At 39.1% G+C, this 16824-nt stretch overlaps 2 protein-coding genes and 1 pseudogene across 8 annotated transcripts in view; 2 read left to right on the forward strand and 1 right to left on the reverse strand.

Moving 5' to 3' along the window:
* Acmsd (aminocarboxymuconate semialdehyde decarboxylase) overlaps positions 1-2346 on the forward strand; it is a 65775-nt gene extending 63429 nt beyond the window's left edge. The window contains exon 10 of the mRNA XM_074070619.1: positions 2088-2346. Within this exon, the coding sequence (XP_073926720.1) occupies positions 2088-2102 (15 nt within the window). The 3' untranslated portion in view covers positions 2103-2346. The remainder of the gene's footprint in view (positions 1-2087) is intronic.
* A 90-nt stretch (positions 2347-2436) lies between these two features.
* LOC109689520 (protein TMEPAI pseudogene) lies at positions 2437-6728 on the reverse strand (annotated as a pseudogene).
* Positions 6729-6794: 66 nt separating this feature from the next.
* Positions 6795-16824, forward strand: part of Ccnt2 (cyclin T2) — a 39150-nt gene continuing 29120 nt past the window's right edge. For 3 of the 7 annotated variants that reach the window (XR_002212710.2, XM_020168403.2, XM_020168404.2), the window contains exons 1-2: positions 6795-6977; positions 7750-7831. Coding sequence is in view for 2 of the 7 variants with exons in the window: in XM_020168403.2 (XP_020023992.1) it covers positions 6820-6977; positions 7750-7831 (240 nt within the window). In the remaining 5 variants the exon portion in view is untranslated. Of the gene's footprint in view, positions 6978-7749; positions 7832-16824 lie in introns of those variants that run through there. The other 4 variants (XM_074070622.1, XM_074070623.1, XM_074070621.1 and 1 more) reach the window with 3 other exon arrangements.

Consider the following 16824-nt stretch of genomic DNA (forward strand, 5'->3'; position numbering starts at 1 on the left):
TGCCAAAACTATAGGAATGCTCCAGGCACTGGGGGTATAGAAGTAAACAAAAAGGATAAAATTCCTTCTCTAACAAAGCCTATAATCTGAAGGAAATAAAACAAATAAAGAAGGGAGGAAAGATAATGTAGGGATAGGAGGGACAGAGGTGGAAAGAGAAGGAAATTTTTCTTCACTGATAAACACTATAAAAAACTAAAGCAGAGAAATGTGACAGTGACTAGGAAACAGATGGGAGATAAAATATTAAATTGTAGAGCCAAAGAGAGCCTTTCTAAAGCGGACTTTGAGACCTGAATGGCAGAGAGTATGGCTATGAGAAAGAGCATCCCTTATAGGCAAAATACAAAAACAGAGGCAAGAAAGAGCTTATGGCTGCAGTTTGTGAGCAAGAAAGAAAGAGGGAGGAGATAAAGTCAAAAAGTTGACCAGATTAGTAGACCATACTCAAGAGTTTTTTATATTAAGTTTCACAGGAAGCTGTTGGAAATTTTTAATAGGTCTGTGATATGCTCTGATTTACATTTAACAAAGCACATTAACAGCTGCATATGGAATTATTTAAAGAAGGTCAAGATTGAAAGTAGAGAGTCTAGGCAAGAAATGATGGTGGCAGAAGAATGGGGAAGGCAAGATATGTATGTAAGTTGAACAAACAACACTTAATGATAGACTGAATGTGAGGAAGAGGGAAGAAAGAAACCAAGGTTGACTCTAGGGGGGTGTGTGTGTGTGTGTATGTGTGTGTGTGTGTGTGTGTGTGTACAAGTGTGTCTATGGTTGCTTCAATCAACTTCCTTATTTGGAAATTTACATAATTTCTAATATTTCCCAATTATAAATAATGCTAAACTTAGTTTTCAATTCATACATGTACATAAGGATAAACTATAACTCTGATTGGATCAAAGACTTAACTATAAAAAAGTTAAACTGTAGGTGGTTTTCTAACTTTGACTTTTCTGGGGGACATATAGGCTTTGAAATGCAGCTAATGGTATTAACTTATCCAGTTCTAGACAAAGATACTTTAACTTCCAGATTTTTAACTTGAGTAGCTGGGTAGATTTATTCCCACTTTCCATGATGAAGCAGACTATAGTGAAACAAGTTTTGGAAGGAAGAGAATGTCTACTAAACAGTATACTAGTCTGGAAGAGTGCAGGAGGGAGGTTGAAGAAGGGCTATCATGTACAGAAGGTGAAGAAATGGAGTACATGAAAGCATCTGAGAAAAAGTGTAAGAGAACTAAAAGAACCCAGGACTGGTTCCTGAAATTTGCCAACCCCTATAAGTCAAATGGAGCAGTCAGTATTTGGTACTGAGCAGTAGCCAGTGACCAAGAAGGAAAATCAGGGAAGTGTATTTAGAAATCAAGGAAAAACAATATTAAAAAAAAAATCTAACAGCTTTGAGTGTTTTACTTTCTTTTTTAATCAAAGTTACAATACTATTGCAGTTTACAGAACCATATGGCCCCAAAATTATTCCCAAATTTAGTTCTATGTCCTTCCACTTCCCCTGATTAACAGTCATCTTGCCTCCTAAATCCTCTCCTTAACCCATAGCAAATATTATTAGACCCAATAGAGTCCACCAATTTTACATCTTTTATTTCTTAGCTATTCTTTCTTTTTTGTTAAATTCAGATCTTCATCTCAAGGACTACTGAAGTAATCTCTTATCTGCATACAAGTCCCTGAATACATGTCCCTGTCTGCCATGGTCTGTCTTCAGCCTAAAGCAAAAAAAAAAATTTCCAAAGTATGTATCTAATCATATTACAAAATTCCTCAGGTCTGAAAGTTTTGGTTTTTCTTCAGAGTATATTTTGGAGAAGTATCTATAGTAAGGAAAGAAGGAGTAAAAAAGCTAAAAAGGAAATTTTTTTTCAGAGACTTTATTAGATTCTGGGTTTTTTTTCCATCAAACAAGCACTAACATACTTATATCAAAAATAGTGCAAAATCTCAACATTTACACAAATAACTCTAAACCCCTGCTTTGTAATTTTTTTTTCTTTACAAGGTAATACACTTTTTGAGCTGGCACTCAAAAAATGCCTCTCTTTTTTTCTTCTATTTCAGAAAACAACGTTTTGAAGCTGGGCCCTGGTGGCTCACACCTGTAATCCTACTCTACTCAGGAGGGAGAGCTCAGGAGGATCACATGGTTCCAAGCCAGCCCAGGCAAACAGATCATGAGGCCCTATCTTGAAAAAAACCCATCACAAAAGAAAAGGGTTGGTGGAGTGGCTCAAGGTGTAGGTCCTTCAAGCCCCAGTACCACCAAAAAAAAAAAAATTAAATAGGCCTCTTTTAATACAAAAATACTCCTGCCCCCTCACATAGTTTCTTATTGTATATATATTTATACATACATAATATTGCAGATCTTTAAACAAAGATTTTGTGCAATCATGTCTTTAAAGTTAAGTGAAGCCATCAAAAACAAAAGGAAATTAAGCATTCTGACACACAGCTCAACTAGAAACAACAAAAATATACTGTGGATTTTTTTTTTTTCTCTTTTGCCTTTAACATGGCTCAACAAAATCTTCTGCAAGCTTTCAGAGTTTGTGCATTCAAGAACATGTAAATATTTATACATCAAGAGCTGGGGGTGACACACCCCACATTTCATGTCTGTCCCCTGCCCTCTTCTCTCTTCTGTTCTACAAAGTGCGCAGTGTTCTGACTTTTCTTAACTACAGTTGTCCTAGCTCCCTGGCTCCTAGAGGGGGGTGAGCTTTGTTTTTCCTTCTCCTTGCTCTCCAGTGGGGATAATGTGTGTGGTGGAGCCAGGTCCCCTCCAGCAAAGAGGACAGCCTGTGGCTCTGCTGGTGCTGGAAGGAGGACCTCGGGTAGTGACCAATGACCCCGCTGAAGGGAGTGGGGAGGCGGAAACTCCATGGCCCGCCGCTGCCATAGCACGTGGCGCTGATGCCGGAGTTACTACAGAGGGCACAGGACTTCTGCCTGGCACTTCCCATCTGTCGAAGACAGTTCTGTTGGAGGAGTGCACGCATCGACTTGTGATTCAGCTCCTGCAACTGCTCAGGGTCCCGCAGGTGGCAGGTACAGGGTCCCAGGTAAGGCGGGGGCTCCTCCCTGTCTGACAGCGAGATGGTAGTCTCATCTCGTTGATGGGCTGGAAGCGGTGGAAGAGGTCCCGCTGGGCGAAGGCGGGCATGGTAGACCTGCGGCCCTGGAATTCCACTGCCCGACACTGGGTTTTGGAGGGACACAGGCATTTTTCTGAGGACAGCCCGTCCTCTCTCCTCCTCCCCTGGCTGTGCCAGCTGATGAAGGAACCTGTGGACAGCTTATAGTGGCTCAGCAGGCAGGTGAGGACCACCGCCATCACCATTGTCACCACGATGATGATCTGGATGAACTCCAGTTCCACCACTGCTTGATTTCTCAAGGCAGTACTCTCAGCAGCCACACGATGCCCCCTACGTGCTCTGCGCAATTTAACTAGAGTCCACTTTTGTAGATTCTTCCATGAGCAGCAATGTTCCAGGGTCAAATAACGCACTACGGGGCTGGCGGAGTGGCTCAAGTGGCAAAGCGCCAGCCTAACAAGCATGAGTCCCCGAGTTCAAACCTCAATACCGCCAAAAATAAAAACAAAAAAATAAGGCATTAAGGCTATTGTCTTTACTATTGCTCTGAACCATGTGCTGCTAATGACACCTGAGAAGAGTATCTGCTATCACTAGATAGTATCATTGGCATGGATATTCCAGGTTGGTTTGTGAATACATACAAGGCATTTGTTTTGGGCTGAATTGTGTTTCCCAAAAATTCTTATGTTGAAGTTATACACTCATCACCTTAGAATGGGGCTGTATTTGTATATACTGTCTTCAAAGAGGTAATGAAGTTAAAATGAAACAAATGGGATAGGCCCAAATCCAATATGACTGCTATCCTTAAGAAGAAATTAGAATGCAGACCCAAATAAGAGAGAATATGATGTCAAGACAGAAGTAAAGGTGCCCATCTATGAGCACAGAAGAGAGGCTCCAGAAAAACAAACCCTGCTGACATCTTGAACTCCAGCTTCCAGAATTGTTGAGAAAATAATTTCTGTTGTTTAAGCTGTTCAGTTTGTGGTACTTTCTTATGGCAGCCTTAGCAAACTAATATAACATTCCTTTGAGGATGCCCAGAAGTATTTGGAGTGGAAGTCATTCTGCCAAGGAGTTAATGAAAATTCAAGCCATTATAAGATGTTACAAAGTCAAGAGGCCTAGCCATTTGGGTTATATTCAGACCTATGTAAATTCTCAACATACCTAGTTAAGATCAGTTTCCAATTTCTTTCTTTGCTCATTTTAGGAAGATGTTTACTTGTTTTTGAGAACAGGTCTTTGTATGTAGCCCAAGCTGGCCTCAAATTTGCAATCCTCCTGCCTCAGCCTCTCAAGAGCTGGGATTACAGGCATACCACTCCCTCCCCCCCACAGCTCAGATCTGTTTAATTTTTAAAATCTTGTTTTACTATTTGTTCAATAAATGTTTATAGAGATGTTAATATGTGCTAAGAAATTCAAAGTGTATAATCTACTTCCCCAAGCATTAAAATTTAAATGTCCAAAAACTCATAATCCTGCCCTTCAAACTGTTTTCTCTATGCCACTTGTAGATCATGCCACTTACATTCACATTGTTATGTCAGAACACACGGTTGCTTTTGCTGTCTCCAATCCTCACCTTCCATATCTAATCTACTACCAGGGCCTTTCAGTTGACCCTCCTTAGTTTCTTGGTACTACATGTTTCTCCCCTACCAGCATGTCTATTACCACCACCTTGATTCAAGCTGTTGCCTCCTGCAACAAGGCAGAGAATCTTTCCAAATTTCATCATCCCCTAGTTAAAGACCTTCCCAATGCTTTTACATACGCCAAGTTCCTCAACTGGCCTTAACATGACCCCACCACTATGCTAAGAATGTCTTCCTTACCTCCATCCACCGTAGTTTTCTTTCTTGCTGTTCCTTCCTGCTACAAGGCTTTAATAGTTTTTGATTATATCTGCCTGAAATACTCTTCCCTCTCCTCTTTGCCTCTTCACCTTTTACTTCTTGTTTGTCTGCAAGATCCCAGCTAAGGAACACTTTGAAGTGTCTTTCCCTGACTCACTCACTTTCCCTGTCTCTGATTAGGACAAATCCCTGTATCAAGATTTCTACAAAGTGTATCATGATAGCAATTTTATACTGATTCACTGCCAAATTGGTACTTGTCCCCCTAGATTATAAGCACAACTGAGGGTTGCACCTAGCATGATTCTTGGCCGATAGTCAGTCCTCAGTAAATTTTGTTTAATGCAAGAGGAAATCTGCAGGATTCTTTTTTTTTTTTTTTGCACTCTACCACTTGAGCCAATCCACCAGCCCAGGAATTTTTTCACTTGGATGTCCAGTTGTTCCAGCAATATTTGTGGAAAACATTACCCTTACTCCAATTGAAGTGCCTTTCCTCCTTTTCCAAAGGTCGGTTGACTGTGTGGCTGTTCTATTCCATTGATCTGTCCAGCTATTCTTTCACCAACACTCAGTCCACCTTGTTCTTCAGTACTGTGTTGAATCTTGTGGGTCTTTTAGAATCAATTTGTCAGTATCTATATAAGTTTTTTTTAAATTTTGGCTGGGATTGCATTTAATTTGTAAGTCAAATTGGGGAGAACTGACATCTAAACTGACTCTTCTAACCATGAACCCAGAATCCGTATTTTTCAGTTTTGTAGCGTTCTGGATGTAGACTTTCTACGTATTTTAGCTCCATATATACTCTGATTTTCAGAAAATAAAATTTCAAATGTACTTTATTCACAGACAATAAGCATTGGCTCAAAGGAAAATGCCAAGTATCCGAGTGAAGCTACGTAGTATTTCCTTATGGAAGGAAGGGATCAATCAACAGGCATGTTATTTTATCAAATACTAAAGATAAACGTTTTAGTCAATTCCTCTTGCACTATCTTCTTCTGTACAACCTCCCCCTTCCCCCCTTCCTCCCTCCCCTTGCAAAAACCACGGCACAATTTAAAACCACACTCCCAGTCTGCACCGGTTTAGAGATTGAGGTTCTCCAGTTACTAATTGCATAATTTTTGCCAAGTACTTTAAAAAAAAAAGTATATACGTACAAACATGGGGTGGGGGGGTCCCTAGGCGCCCAGAAACAGAGCGTTATTTTCTAAGCACTGTCTCCCAGCTAGTTCCTTCCCAGAGACCCTTGGTTGACACAGTAGTCACACTCCCATCCGAAAGGAAAGTGGGGACTACGGCGTGCCACGCCCGACAACGAAACGTATTTACAATTTTTAAAGCGCAGTCAGACCGGGTGTCCAGGAAGAAACAACCAAGACTTCCGAGTCCACGCCCAGGACCCACAACGCAGAAGCCCAACCGCCTCCCTCTCTCATAACCCAACCGGAATCCAACCTTCTCTTTCCTCTCTTCCCCTCCCTTCAGCCCCGCCAACCCTGGTCCCGGCATGCAACGTGCCGACCTTTTCCTTCCGAGCGACCCCCACCTTCGGCGCCTCCCAATGACAAGTGGCGCAGAGCATTGTGGTCCCATGAGCGCAAGTGAGGCCGGGGACAGGAAAAAGAAAGCAAAAGACTGGGGCGTGCCGGTAGTGCGGCCCTCCCGCGCACGCGCACAGGAAGCCGTGAGGAAGAAAAGGGGCGGAGCGTAGCCTACGGCGAGCGGAGAGGGGCGGGGTCTCGTGGCCTTGGCGGGGAGTCCGCGAGCCGAGAGGGGAGGGCTGTGGGTGAGGGAGCGGGCGGAGGAGGAAGTGTCATGGCGTCGGGCCGTGGAGCTTCTTCTCGCTGGTTCTTTACTCGGGAACAGCTGGAGAACACGCCGAGTCGCCGCTGCGGAATGGAGGCGGATAAAGAGCTCTCCTACCGCCAGCAGGCGGCTAACCTCATCCAGGACATGGGACAGCGTCTCAATGTGTATCCTTTCCTGTTCTTGGCCCTCCACCCCTCACGCCCTGTCTTCTCTCGCCTGGTTGCCGGGCCTAGTGTCCTGCGAACATGGCGCCGCCACCCCTGCCTTTCTGGGTCTCGCCTGCGCGGTAAGGGAGGGAAGACTTGGGCTCGGGCGGCCGCGAGGGGCCGGTGGAGGAGGGGAGAAAGAGAAGAGCTGGGGAATGCGGGCCGGGAGGCTGCGTTGTGTAACCTGTCCCGGACAGCGCGTGGTGGCGGCGGGGAATAGGAGTGCCGCCCAGGCGAGCCGGGAATTTTTAGGATCGCCTAAAGAAAGGAGAGACTCGTCAGACTTCGGTTGTACAGAGGTTGATATGTGGAGGTTAGAAGTGCAAACAGGCCTCAGTGTTCTCCGCGGCCTGTATCCGCGCTCCGGGCTGGCCCGATGGCCGTTCTCTAGTAGCTTGGAAAGGCACTGGAGGTCTTTTATGTTCTTGGCCGTGGTTTTGTGTCCGGTTGTGCGCGCGCGCGTTTCAACTGTTTGATTTTGAGTTTACTCAGTTGTAGCCATTAATAAGTAGTTTCAGGACTCTCAATAGCAGCGGGTATATTTGTCGTCAAGCCTACTCTCTTCCTTCTCTCCCCCCTCCCCCCGCAGGCTTTTTACAATTGTTTAGTTCGCTTTTGAATGAATGGGAGGCTTTGGAAAAGAACCTGATCTGTGGATTGGGAATTTTCTATCAAAATTGTTTTGGAAATAAGGTTTTGCTCAGATTATTTCCTAAATGTTACACTCCAGCTCTCAGCTTACAATAAACACTGCGATTGTTTATATGCACAGGTTTTACATGCACCATTCTTTCACCAAATTTAATAAAAACGTAAGTATTTACTTTTTTTCTGTCTGCTTTTCCTACTAATAAATTTTAAAGTAAATAGATACGCGGAAAAAAAGCTAGCTTGCCATTGATTTTGCTGTTGGATTTAGTGTTTGAGTTAACCGTGAAGGTAAACGGTATGATAAATGTTTTACTTCGAACGCGGAGAGTTTTTTTAATTTATGAGGAATTGTAAGGCACTCTGTTAGGTTTTGCCAGGCCTTCTAATGTAAAAGATAAAAACGTTTCTTAGAGATGTAATAATGGTTTTTTTCTTTTATACTTTTATGTTAGAATAATTGGAATGGATACATAACAATATATTTGGGCAACCGTAGTCATTCAGTAATACATTTTGATTTTGTTGTTCTCATTGTTTCAAATATTATGAATTGGAATTAATTTAGTTACGTTCCTTTGAAGTGATACTTTGAAAGCGCTGTTAAATACTTCATTTGTTAACACTGTAAATTCTTTCAGATCTGAAAGTTTCTATTTATCATACTAGTATTATTTTCGCCTTAAATTTTTGGTGATTAAAATGTCACTCCAGTGCTTAAGTATTGGTTTCAAACACATGTAAATCTTGACATATTGCTAACTCAGTTGAAAATTTGAAGCTATAAAGATGATGTATTTTTTTCAGAGAAACACCCAAAAGTGGTATTGATTAGAAATGTTTAACTCTGCCTTAATATCCAGTATCTGTATTTTGTACTCTTTTCATCATAGTTGTTTGCGGAATGTTATTTTGAAAGATGTGTGGAGAAAAATGGACATGAAAGGACTTATTTATAGATAGTTATTAGGACTTTATTTGCTAAGAAAAAGATATTAGGAAAGGTTCTTAGAATGTTAATCTTTAAATGGAAGAAGTTTCTTTGTTTAGATTAATTCCTAAATTTAGGTCTCTTTTAGTCCCCCTGACTTCTGCTTTTCCTCTTTTGGTATGTGGGGAGGTGGGGGTGGAGAGTGTCTGGCCTCAAACCTGGATTCTCCTGATCTCAGCCTCCCAAGTAGCTAGGATTACAGGCATCAGCCACCAATATGCATCTCTATTCTTCTTTTAAATGTGTGATTCTTGCACAGTGATGTCCTTTCCTGGTTATTTCTCATGCATAGCACTTGGGTCAGTGATAGTGTTTGGAGGGGAAAGGAAGCTATTAGTAAAAAAAAATTTAAGTTAAGAGAATTAAACTTTTATTTAAATTGTCCATGAACTAATGGATACTAATGTAAATTTGGCTTTCCTTAAGTAGCCCTGGATACTAATACTGGTAAAAATTACAAGACAAAATAATTGTGGATTTATTTATTTATTTATTTATTTATTTATTTAGCAAGTGACAAGGATCAAACCCAGGGCCTTGCATTTGCTAGGCAAGTACTCTTATTACTCAACTACATCCCAGCCCTAGAAATTCTTTACATGGCTGTAGATATCCCATTTGCTGAATCAGGTTTAGTTTTCTGTTTCCAATAAATGATCTCACCACAGTCTTCACTGAGTGGTGTGTTTTAAACAAATATCTTGCTTACAAACAGAACTCACAACTTTAAATTGGTTAATAAGACCCAGATCATTTGCATTCTTGCTTTCACTATTTTACTTAAATGCCATCACTTAGTAAAAAACCAGAACGTTTTTATTACCCTCCTTAATAGCTTGCATGTATATGAAGGAAAACTTAGCATTTTACATTGAGTCATTATTAACAAGGTAATTGAGAAGCAACACTTCACCCTTTATATCAAACTTTTCTCCTTTTTTTGCCTTTGCTATTACTACATCAAAAATAGTTTTAATATTTGTGTTGTTACACTTACATCTATTACACAGCCTCTCTTTTGTCTTGCCCTCCTCCCTATTCCTTTAGGGTAAAATGATGGTCTCAAAATTAATGTGAGTCACATTTAAATTCATATTCTCCCACATCATTGGGAAATTTTTTCTTAGAGGGTTGTAATTGAATGTCATATTAAACTTGCAAAAGGTTTGAGTCTTCATCAAAAAGTAAACTGAACACCATTTGGTAAATTAAACTCTGGAATAACAAGCTTAAATGTTAAAATGTAGGAAAAAGTCTGTCAAGTCTTAAATATCATGCATTAATTGTATTAAAGTATTTTTAAATATTAACATAATTTAAAAGAAAAGAAAAAGAACCCTAGGATCAAGTGCTTTTGTGTTTAAGAAAAAATATCAGCAATCTCAGTAAATACTCAGACCCCAATAATATAGTCTTCTCGCCTTAGAGACTATCCCTTTCAGTCTATTGAAAGTATGTTCTTTTCCTAATAAACTTTGCTATCATTTTCAAAAATTAAAGTCAATTATCAGCATGTGTTGGTGACCCAGAAACTATCTTCTTATCATTCATTCGTCAGTTTCCTGAAGTGTTGAATCTTTATCAACAGTAAACGGCTTTTTATATGTAGTCTAATTAGATAAATCTATCCTTTGTTTGCTGTATGCAGGGAGGTTTATGAAATTGGGACTGGTAATTAAAGAATGGCCTTCTTAGATCAAACTCAAGATAAATCTAGTAAAATATAAAAGCTCTGAGGCCAATAGTGCCTCCAAAGTATAAACTGAGGTTGCTCATCCTCTCCTCTGTTACCTTAAGAATAGCTTCTAGAAACTGTTCATTAATTTGGTTAGTCACATTTATGATACATTTGTTCCTTGATCCAATTCCAAGTCCAGTGAGTTCACTTAAAGATCAGATTATATAACTGGGCATGGTGTTCCACATCTGTAATCCCAGCCTGGACTATTTATCCAGATCTTATCTCAAAGAAAAGTCAGTTCTTTTTTAAGTATTTTTGTTGGTCATGGTCTGTTTTAATAGCACCTCTCCAATTGATGTGTTTCTCTTTACTTTCCTCAGTGTCGTTGCTTCTTGAGCTCCAGCAACCAGAACTATATATTATATGCAAACTTTAAATGCACTGTAGTTCTGTTTAAGTCCCCAAGAGTTCATAGTGAGTTAAAGGAAATACTCACAGGGGCAGTGATCTTAAGTATATTTGCATTTCATTTGTACATGTTAGATTGATCCTTTGCTACACGTAAGCAAATTTGTATTTTTGCTGGAATTTGATTCCCAATTTTTGCTTATAATTTTTATGATGTTTCTCAGTTAACTTGGCGGTTGTGTAGTGGATATCATTGGAAAATTGAAAACAATCTCCTTGTATTCTTTTCTTCCACTCAATAATTTGACGAAGGTCATTCTTTTATTTACAGAAGTATCCAGAATTTCTTTTCTTTGTCTGAAAGAAGTTACTTGTTAAGAGCTTAAGGCAGAATTTTTGTGATTGGTTAGTTGGGTTTTGTTTGCTTGTTTCGCTTGCTTTTTTGTTGTTTTAATCACTGTTGTATCACTGGCACCTAGAAAAGTACCTTGCATAGAAAAGATATTCAGTGCTGGGCTTGTTGGCTCATACTTATAATTCAACCTATGTGGAAGATTGCTGTTATAGGCCAGCTGGGGCAAAACGTTAGCAACACTTCATCACAACTGATTAAGCTGAATGTCATGGCATGCTATCATCCGAGCTGTAAGAGCATTGTAGTCCAAGACAGCTCAGGCCAAAACTTGAGACCGTATTTGAAAAATAACTGATGAAAAAGGGCTGGAGGTGTGGCTCAAGTGGTAGAGCTCCTCCTGGCCCCGAATTCAAACACCAATACTATTGGGGAGTGGGGGGGAAGATGAAGAAAAGACATTCAGCAAATATTTGTCAGTAGAATGAATCCAGTCTTGATTGCTCAAAGGTCTAGAGTGAATACTTGTCTACATTTTCTGCCTAATATGCCCCACACACAGATAGATACATTTGAAATGTTTTTTGGGGGTTTTTTGTTTTGTTTTTTTATTGAAAGCTATTGTAGGCACATGGTAAGTGAAAACAGTAGAAAAGAAATCGCAATAAACCTCCTTCCCTTGCAGAAGTCTCAATCCCCACTGTCCTATAGCATCTTATGTTAACCATTTTTGCATACCCTTGCAAAAATATTTTTTACATCTACAAACATATATATATATATATATACATATATATATATATGTATATATATATATATATGGAAAAGTTTATCCTTTTTCCCCAGTTCTTCCTTATAGCACACAGCATTATATGTACAGAATTGGATTCATTTGAGGAGAGGTTAGTTGTCACTACTTCTGTCCTTTTTGGGATTTTTATTTTTGCAGTGGTGAGGATTGAAATGAGGTCCTCACATATTCTAGGCAAGTGCTCTACTACTGAGTTATATTCCCAACCTGAGACAACAGAAGGAATAGTGTATACTGAGCTAGTGGTTTTTGACTGATGTCAGTTTTGTCCTCCAGGAGACATTTGACACAATTGGGGACCAGTGCTCTGGCCATTGAGTGTGGAGAAGTTAGGAATGCTTTTCAGCAGTTTATAAAAGCAAAGGACACAGCCCTCCAAACCCTGAGAAAGGAGGCAAAAATGGTCTTGAAAATGTCCATAGTGCTCAGGTTGAGAAACTGTAGGTTAACCAAAAGGATTGAATGAAGAAAGCTGTAGGTAGAGGGAATACAAAGCTGTTTCTCTCCACTAGGTTAATTTTAGTTTCATCTCTTCTAGTAAGAAATCATACATACATCCGTAATTTCTCCAAGGACTTTCTAAAGAACAAAGATTACATTAATGATCACTTTTAAACTGAGGGCTTTAGGGACACTGGCATTTCTAAAATTTTAAATTTAGTTTGACAGTAAATACTACCTTTCTGTGAACTATTAATGTGTTACTTGACCTCTTATTTGAGCTGGTTACAAATTTCTCAGATCATGTTAGCAAGATATGTTTAGCAAGTCTTAATCTGTTTATAGCATTTCTGACATTTTAATGATTTTTTGTTAATGAAATCTACCAGTATTTCATTAACTTTATGCTCATCTACAGATAAGCATCCACTTAAGTTTATTTAATGATTTCATGGGAAGAGGTTTTTTAACATTAGATTTTTTTTTTTTTTTTTTTTTTTTTGGTGGGACTGGGGTTTGAACTCAGCTTCATGTTTGCAAAGCAGATGTCTGCTTGAGCTGCAATCTCCAGTATAATTTGCTCTGGTTATTTTGGAGATAAGGATCTCATAGACTGTTTGCCCAGGCTAGCTTTCATCCTCCTGATCTCATTTTCCCAAGTAGTTTAGGATTATAGGCATAAGCCACCAGAACTGACTCAGCTTTCTTTTGATACATGATTCCTAAACATTTATTTGCGGTTGATATCCTCTTTTTCTTTTTTCATGCAAACAAGGACAATAAGAATTGTAAAGGTTAGATAGATACCTTGTCTGAAGGCACACAGCAACAGTGACAAAAACAGAAGTGATGCCCAGATCTAAACTCCATAGCTTGTGCTGTTAATCACTGTACCTACCTCAAATATCTGTTACTGGGCCTGTCTTCATATTCCTGAAACTTTTCACTGAAAGCATATTGTGGGAAGCCTTGTGTTGTACAAAGTGTGATTCACTAGCTACCTGCAACAGAATTATCAGAATACTTGTTAAGAATTAGGCTTTACTGGGCATGCCTTACTTACCTCGTCAGAATATTTGTGGTGAGGCCTGTGGTTCTTCACCTTAATAAGCTTCCTAGGTTATACCTATGCCTGCTAAAATTGAAGACCATTAGTTTAAATTGTTTTCAGTCCATTTTATGCTGTGGTCATGTTTCACAAAAGTCACATCAGTATTTGTTTCATTCCTTACCTTTTGAAGTAAAGTATCTTGAAAAGACCCCATATGTGGCCAGCTCTTAAAGTATATTTGTCTTACCACTCTTCTCAGGTAAAGTTTTCTCCCATGGAAATAGACTCATTTACTAAGTAACTTGTTTTTCCCTGAGCAAAGTATTTAAAATTCAGTGATTTTTACCATAACATCCTGTTTGTTGGTTGTGTATACCACATACCTGTGTATACTTTCAGACCTAACTCATTCTCTCTCTTGTGTTTTGTTTTGTTTTGGCTGTACTGGGGTTTGAACTCACAGCCTTGCTAGGCAGGCTCTACCACTTGAGCTATCACACACACACACACACACACACACACACTTTTTCCTTTAGTTATTTTTCTAATAAGGTGTCACACTTTTTGCCTGGCTGGCCTGGACCATGATCTTCCTATTTACACTTCCTGTATAGCTAGTATAACAAACACACCCCAATGCACCCAGCTTGTATTGGTTGACATGGGTTCTTGCCAACTTTTTGTCCCAACTGGCCTCAAACCTCCATCCTCCTGATCTTTGCCTTCTGAGTAGGAGTAGCTAGGATTACAGCCTTGAGCTACCAACACCTGACTGTTTTAAACATTCTTTAAAAATCTGTTAGTTTGGTTTGTAATCCTAACTGCTTGGGAGACTTGAGGTCAGAGAATGAATCATGGTTTGAGGCCAGCCTGAGCAAATAGTCCGTGAGACTCCATCTCCAAAATAACCTGAGCAAAATGACCTGAGGTGTGGCTCAAGTAGTAGGGTGTCTGCTTTGGAAGTGTGTTATAGTTTTATTTTTTTTATTTTGGTAACAATAAAAATTCTGGTTAAAATAAAATAGGTAAATTGATCCATTTTAGCAATTCTTAAGTGTATGGTTCAATGACATTAATACATTCATATGGCTGTGCAAGGATTACCGTTGTCTAGCTCCTGAACTTTTTCATCTTCTCAAACTGAAACTCTGTGCCCATTAACCAGTTTCCCATCTTTCCATACACCCAACCCATCCCAACCATCATTCTCTTTCCTTTGTCCAAAATTTGACTTTTCTTGTGTTTGGGGAGACAGTGTCTCGTTGTGTAGTTCAGGCTGACATTGAACTCAACATACTGCCTTAGTCCACTGTACTGAGATTACAAGTGTGCACTAGTACACCTGACTAATTTTCATTTTTTAAGAAATTAAGTCACTTGAAAGTTTCTTGTGTTAATTAAGGAGGATGATCCATCTGGGGGAGTTAATTTATTAATAAAATTACAAAGCATATGATATTCTTAACTGATTTCCTCAAAATGATTCTGAAAACAACTCTGTAGTAAATTTCTCCAAAAGCTCTGATCTGCCCAATTACAGTAATATTGTCTGGATTTTACGCTTAATAATTTATATGCTTCTATGGTGACTTTAGTCCATTTGTCCCAAAATTAAGAAATCCTTTTTTTTTTTATTTTTTTTATTTGGTGCTAGGGATGAACCCAGGGCCTCATGCATGCTGGACAAGTGTTCTATTACTGTACTATACTCCAGCTCAAGCAGTAGTTCTTATTCTGTTTTGTGCTGCTTTAACAGAATACCTGGGATTGGGTAATTTATAACGAACAGAATTTTTTTTTTACAGTGGTTTTATTTTTAATTCTTTGAGAAACTTCTGTATTGTTTTCCATAAGAAGTGTAGCAAAATGCACTTTCCTGCAAATAGTAGACACGTATTTCCTTTTCACCACATTCCTCCCCCATGTTATCTTTTGGGGTGCTTTTTTTTATAAGCCATCCTAATAAGTATGAGGTGTTATTTCATTATTTTTTTTAATTTTATTTTAACATTTTTTTAGCATATATTAGTTATCCAGGAGGTTTCATTGCCGTATTTCTGTATATGCTTACAGTGTACCTTGGTTCATACCCACCACCATTCTCCCACATCCCCTCCCTCTCTAAAGCAATTTCAACAGATTTCATTGTTCTATTTTCATACAAGTATATAAATTACAGCCGCCATATTCATCCTCCTTTACCCTCTTCATTCACGCTCCCCCCCCCCCCGTTCCTATAATACCCACTCTGTAACAGGATCTGTTTCACAGTCTTGTCCTTCATTTTAAGTGTACAGTCATTGTAATGAACAGAACTTAATTGGCTCACGATTCTAGAATCTTGGAAGTCCAATATCAAGGATCTATAGCTGACTTTTGCTGACTGATGATACAGAGGTAGGGCAAGAGTACAATAAAATGAACCCATTCTTCCAGCTTTTTTATCATGGCATTAATTTATGCCCTGATGACAGACATTTTTCTCCAGGCCCTACCTCCCAATACTGTCTTACTAGAGATTTCCAACACGTCAATCTGGGGGACACATTGAAACCATAGGAAATTCTAAAGTCAAGTCTCCAGAATTAGAGTAGTATTTTACATTAACAAATGTGCATTGGGTGTTTGCATTGGCCAAGGCACAGAGAATTTATAAATTGACTTTCAAGATCATTTAAGAACAGGAATTTGATTTTTAGTAGTACATAAAGTTGGCTAAGGTATTTTTTTAAGTGAAAATCAAATGAGGTCATTATACATTCTATTTTAAAAATGTGTTCATGTTCTAGAGAATGGGGAAATTTGGGAGAATCTCCTTACAACATTTCAATATTTGGGGGTTTAATAATAACCTAATAGTTTACACTTAAAGAAGGTTCTAGTTGTATGGTTGGCATATTAAGTCCTATTTATATGGGCATATTTAAGGAATTAAGTAATGTAGAGTTTTTCTCTGTATGAGGGCTACCTAAGTTTACTTGTTCACTATTAAAAACTTAAATGTGAAGTTAATGGCTTGTACTTAGCAGCAGTATGCTATGTATCTGCATGACATTAGGACCTTATTCTATAAACTGAGTTGTGAAAAGCAAAGATTGGATTTTTTTTTTTTTTCTTTACAAATACATGCTTTTCCTAAGTGCCTTCCAAGGGGCATGAATTCTAGTGGGACAGAGAAAAGTGGTTTACTTTAAACTTGTCTAATGTGGAAATGGCTAGGAACCATAATCAGTGATAGGCACTTGCCACTAAGCCCAGTTAATTGGTTGAGGTGTGGTCTGGTGAACTATTTGCCCTGGCTGGCCTCAAACTTAAGTAGATATTCTTGATCTCAGCCTCCCAAGTAGCTAGGATTACAGGTGTGAGCCACTGGTGTCTGGCTGTATATCTTCATTTCTTTTGTTCTTTTTAGGAGTTTGAAA

Source organism: Castor canadensis, chromosome 4, assembly GCF_047511655.1.
Source record: "Castor canadensis chromosome 4, mCasCan1.hap1v2, whole genome shotgun sequence".
Taxonomy (NCBI): Eukaryota; Metazoa; Chordata; class Mammalia; order Rodentia; family Castoridae; genus Castor; species Castor canadensis.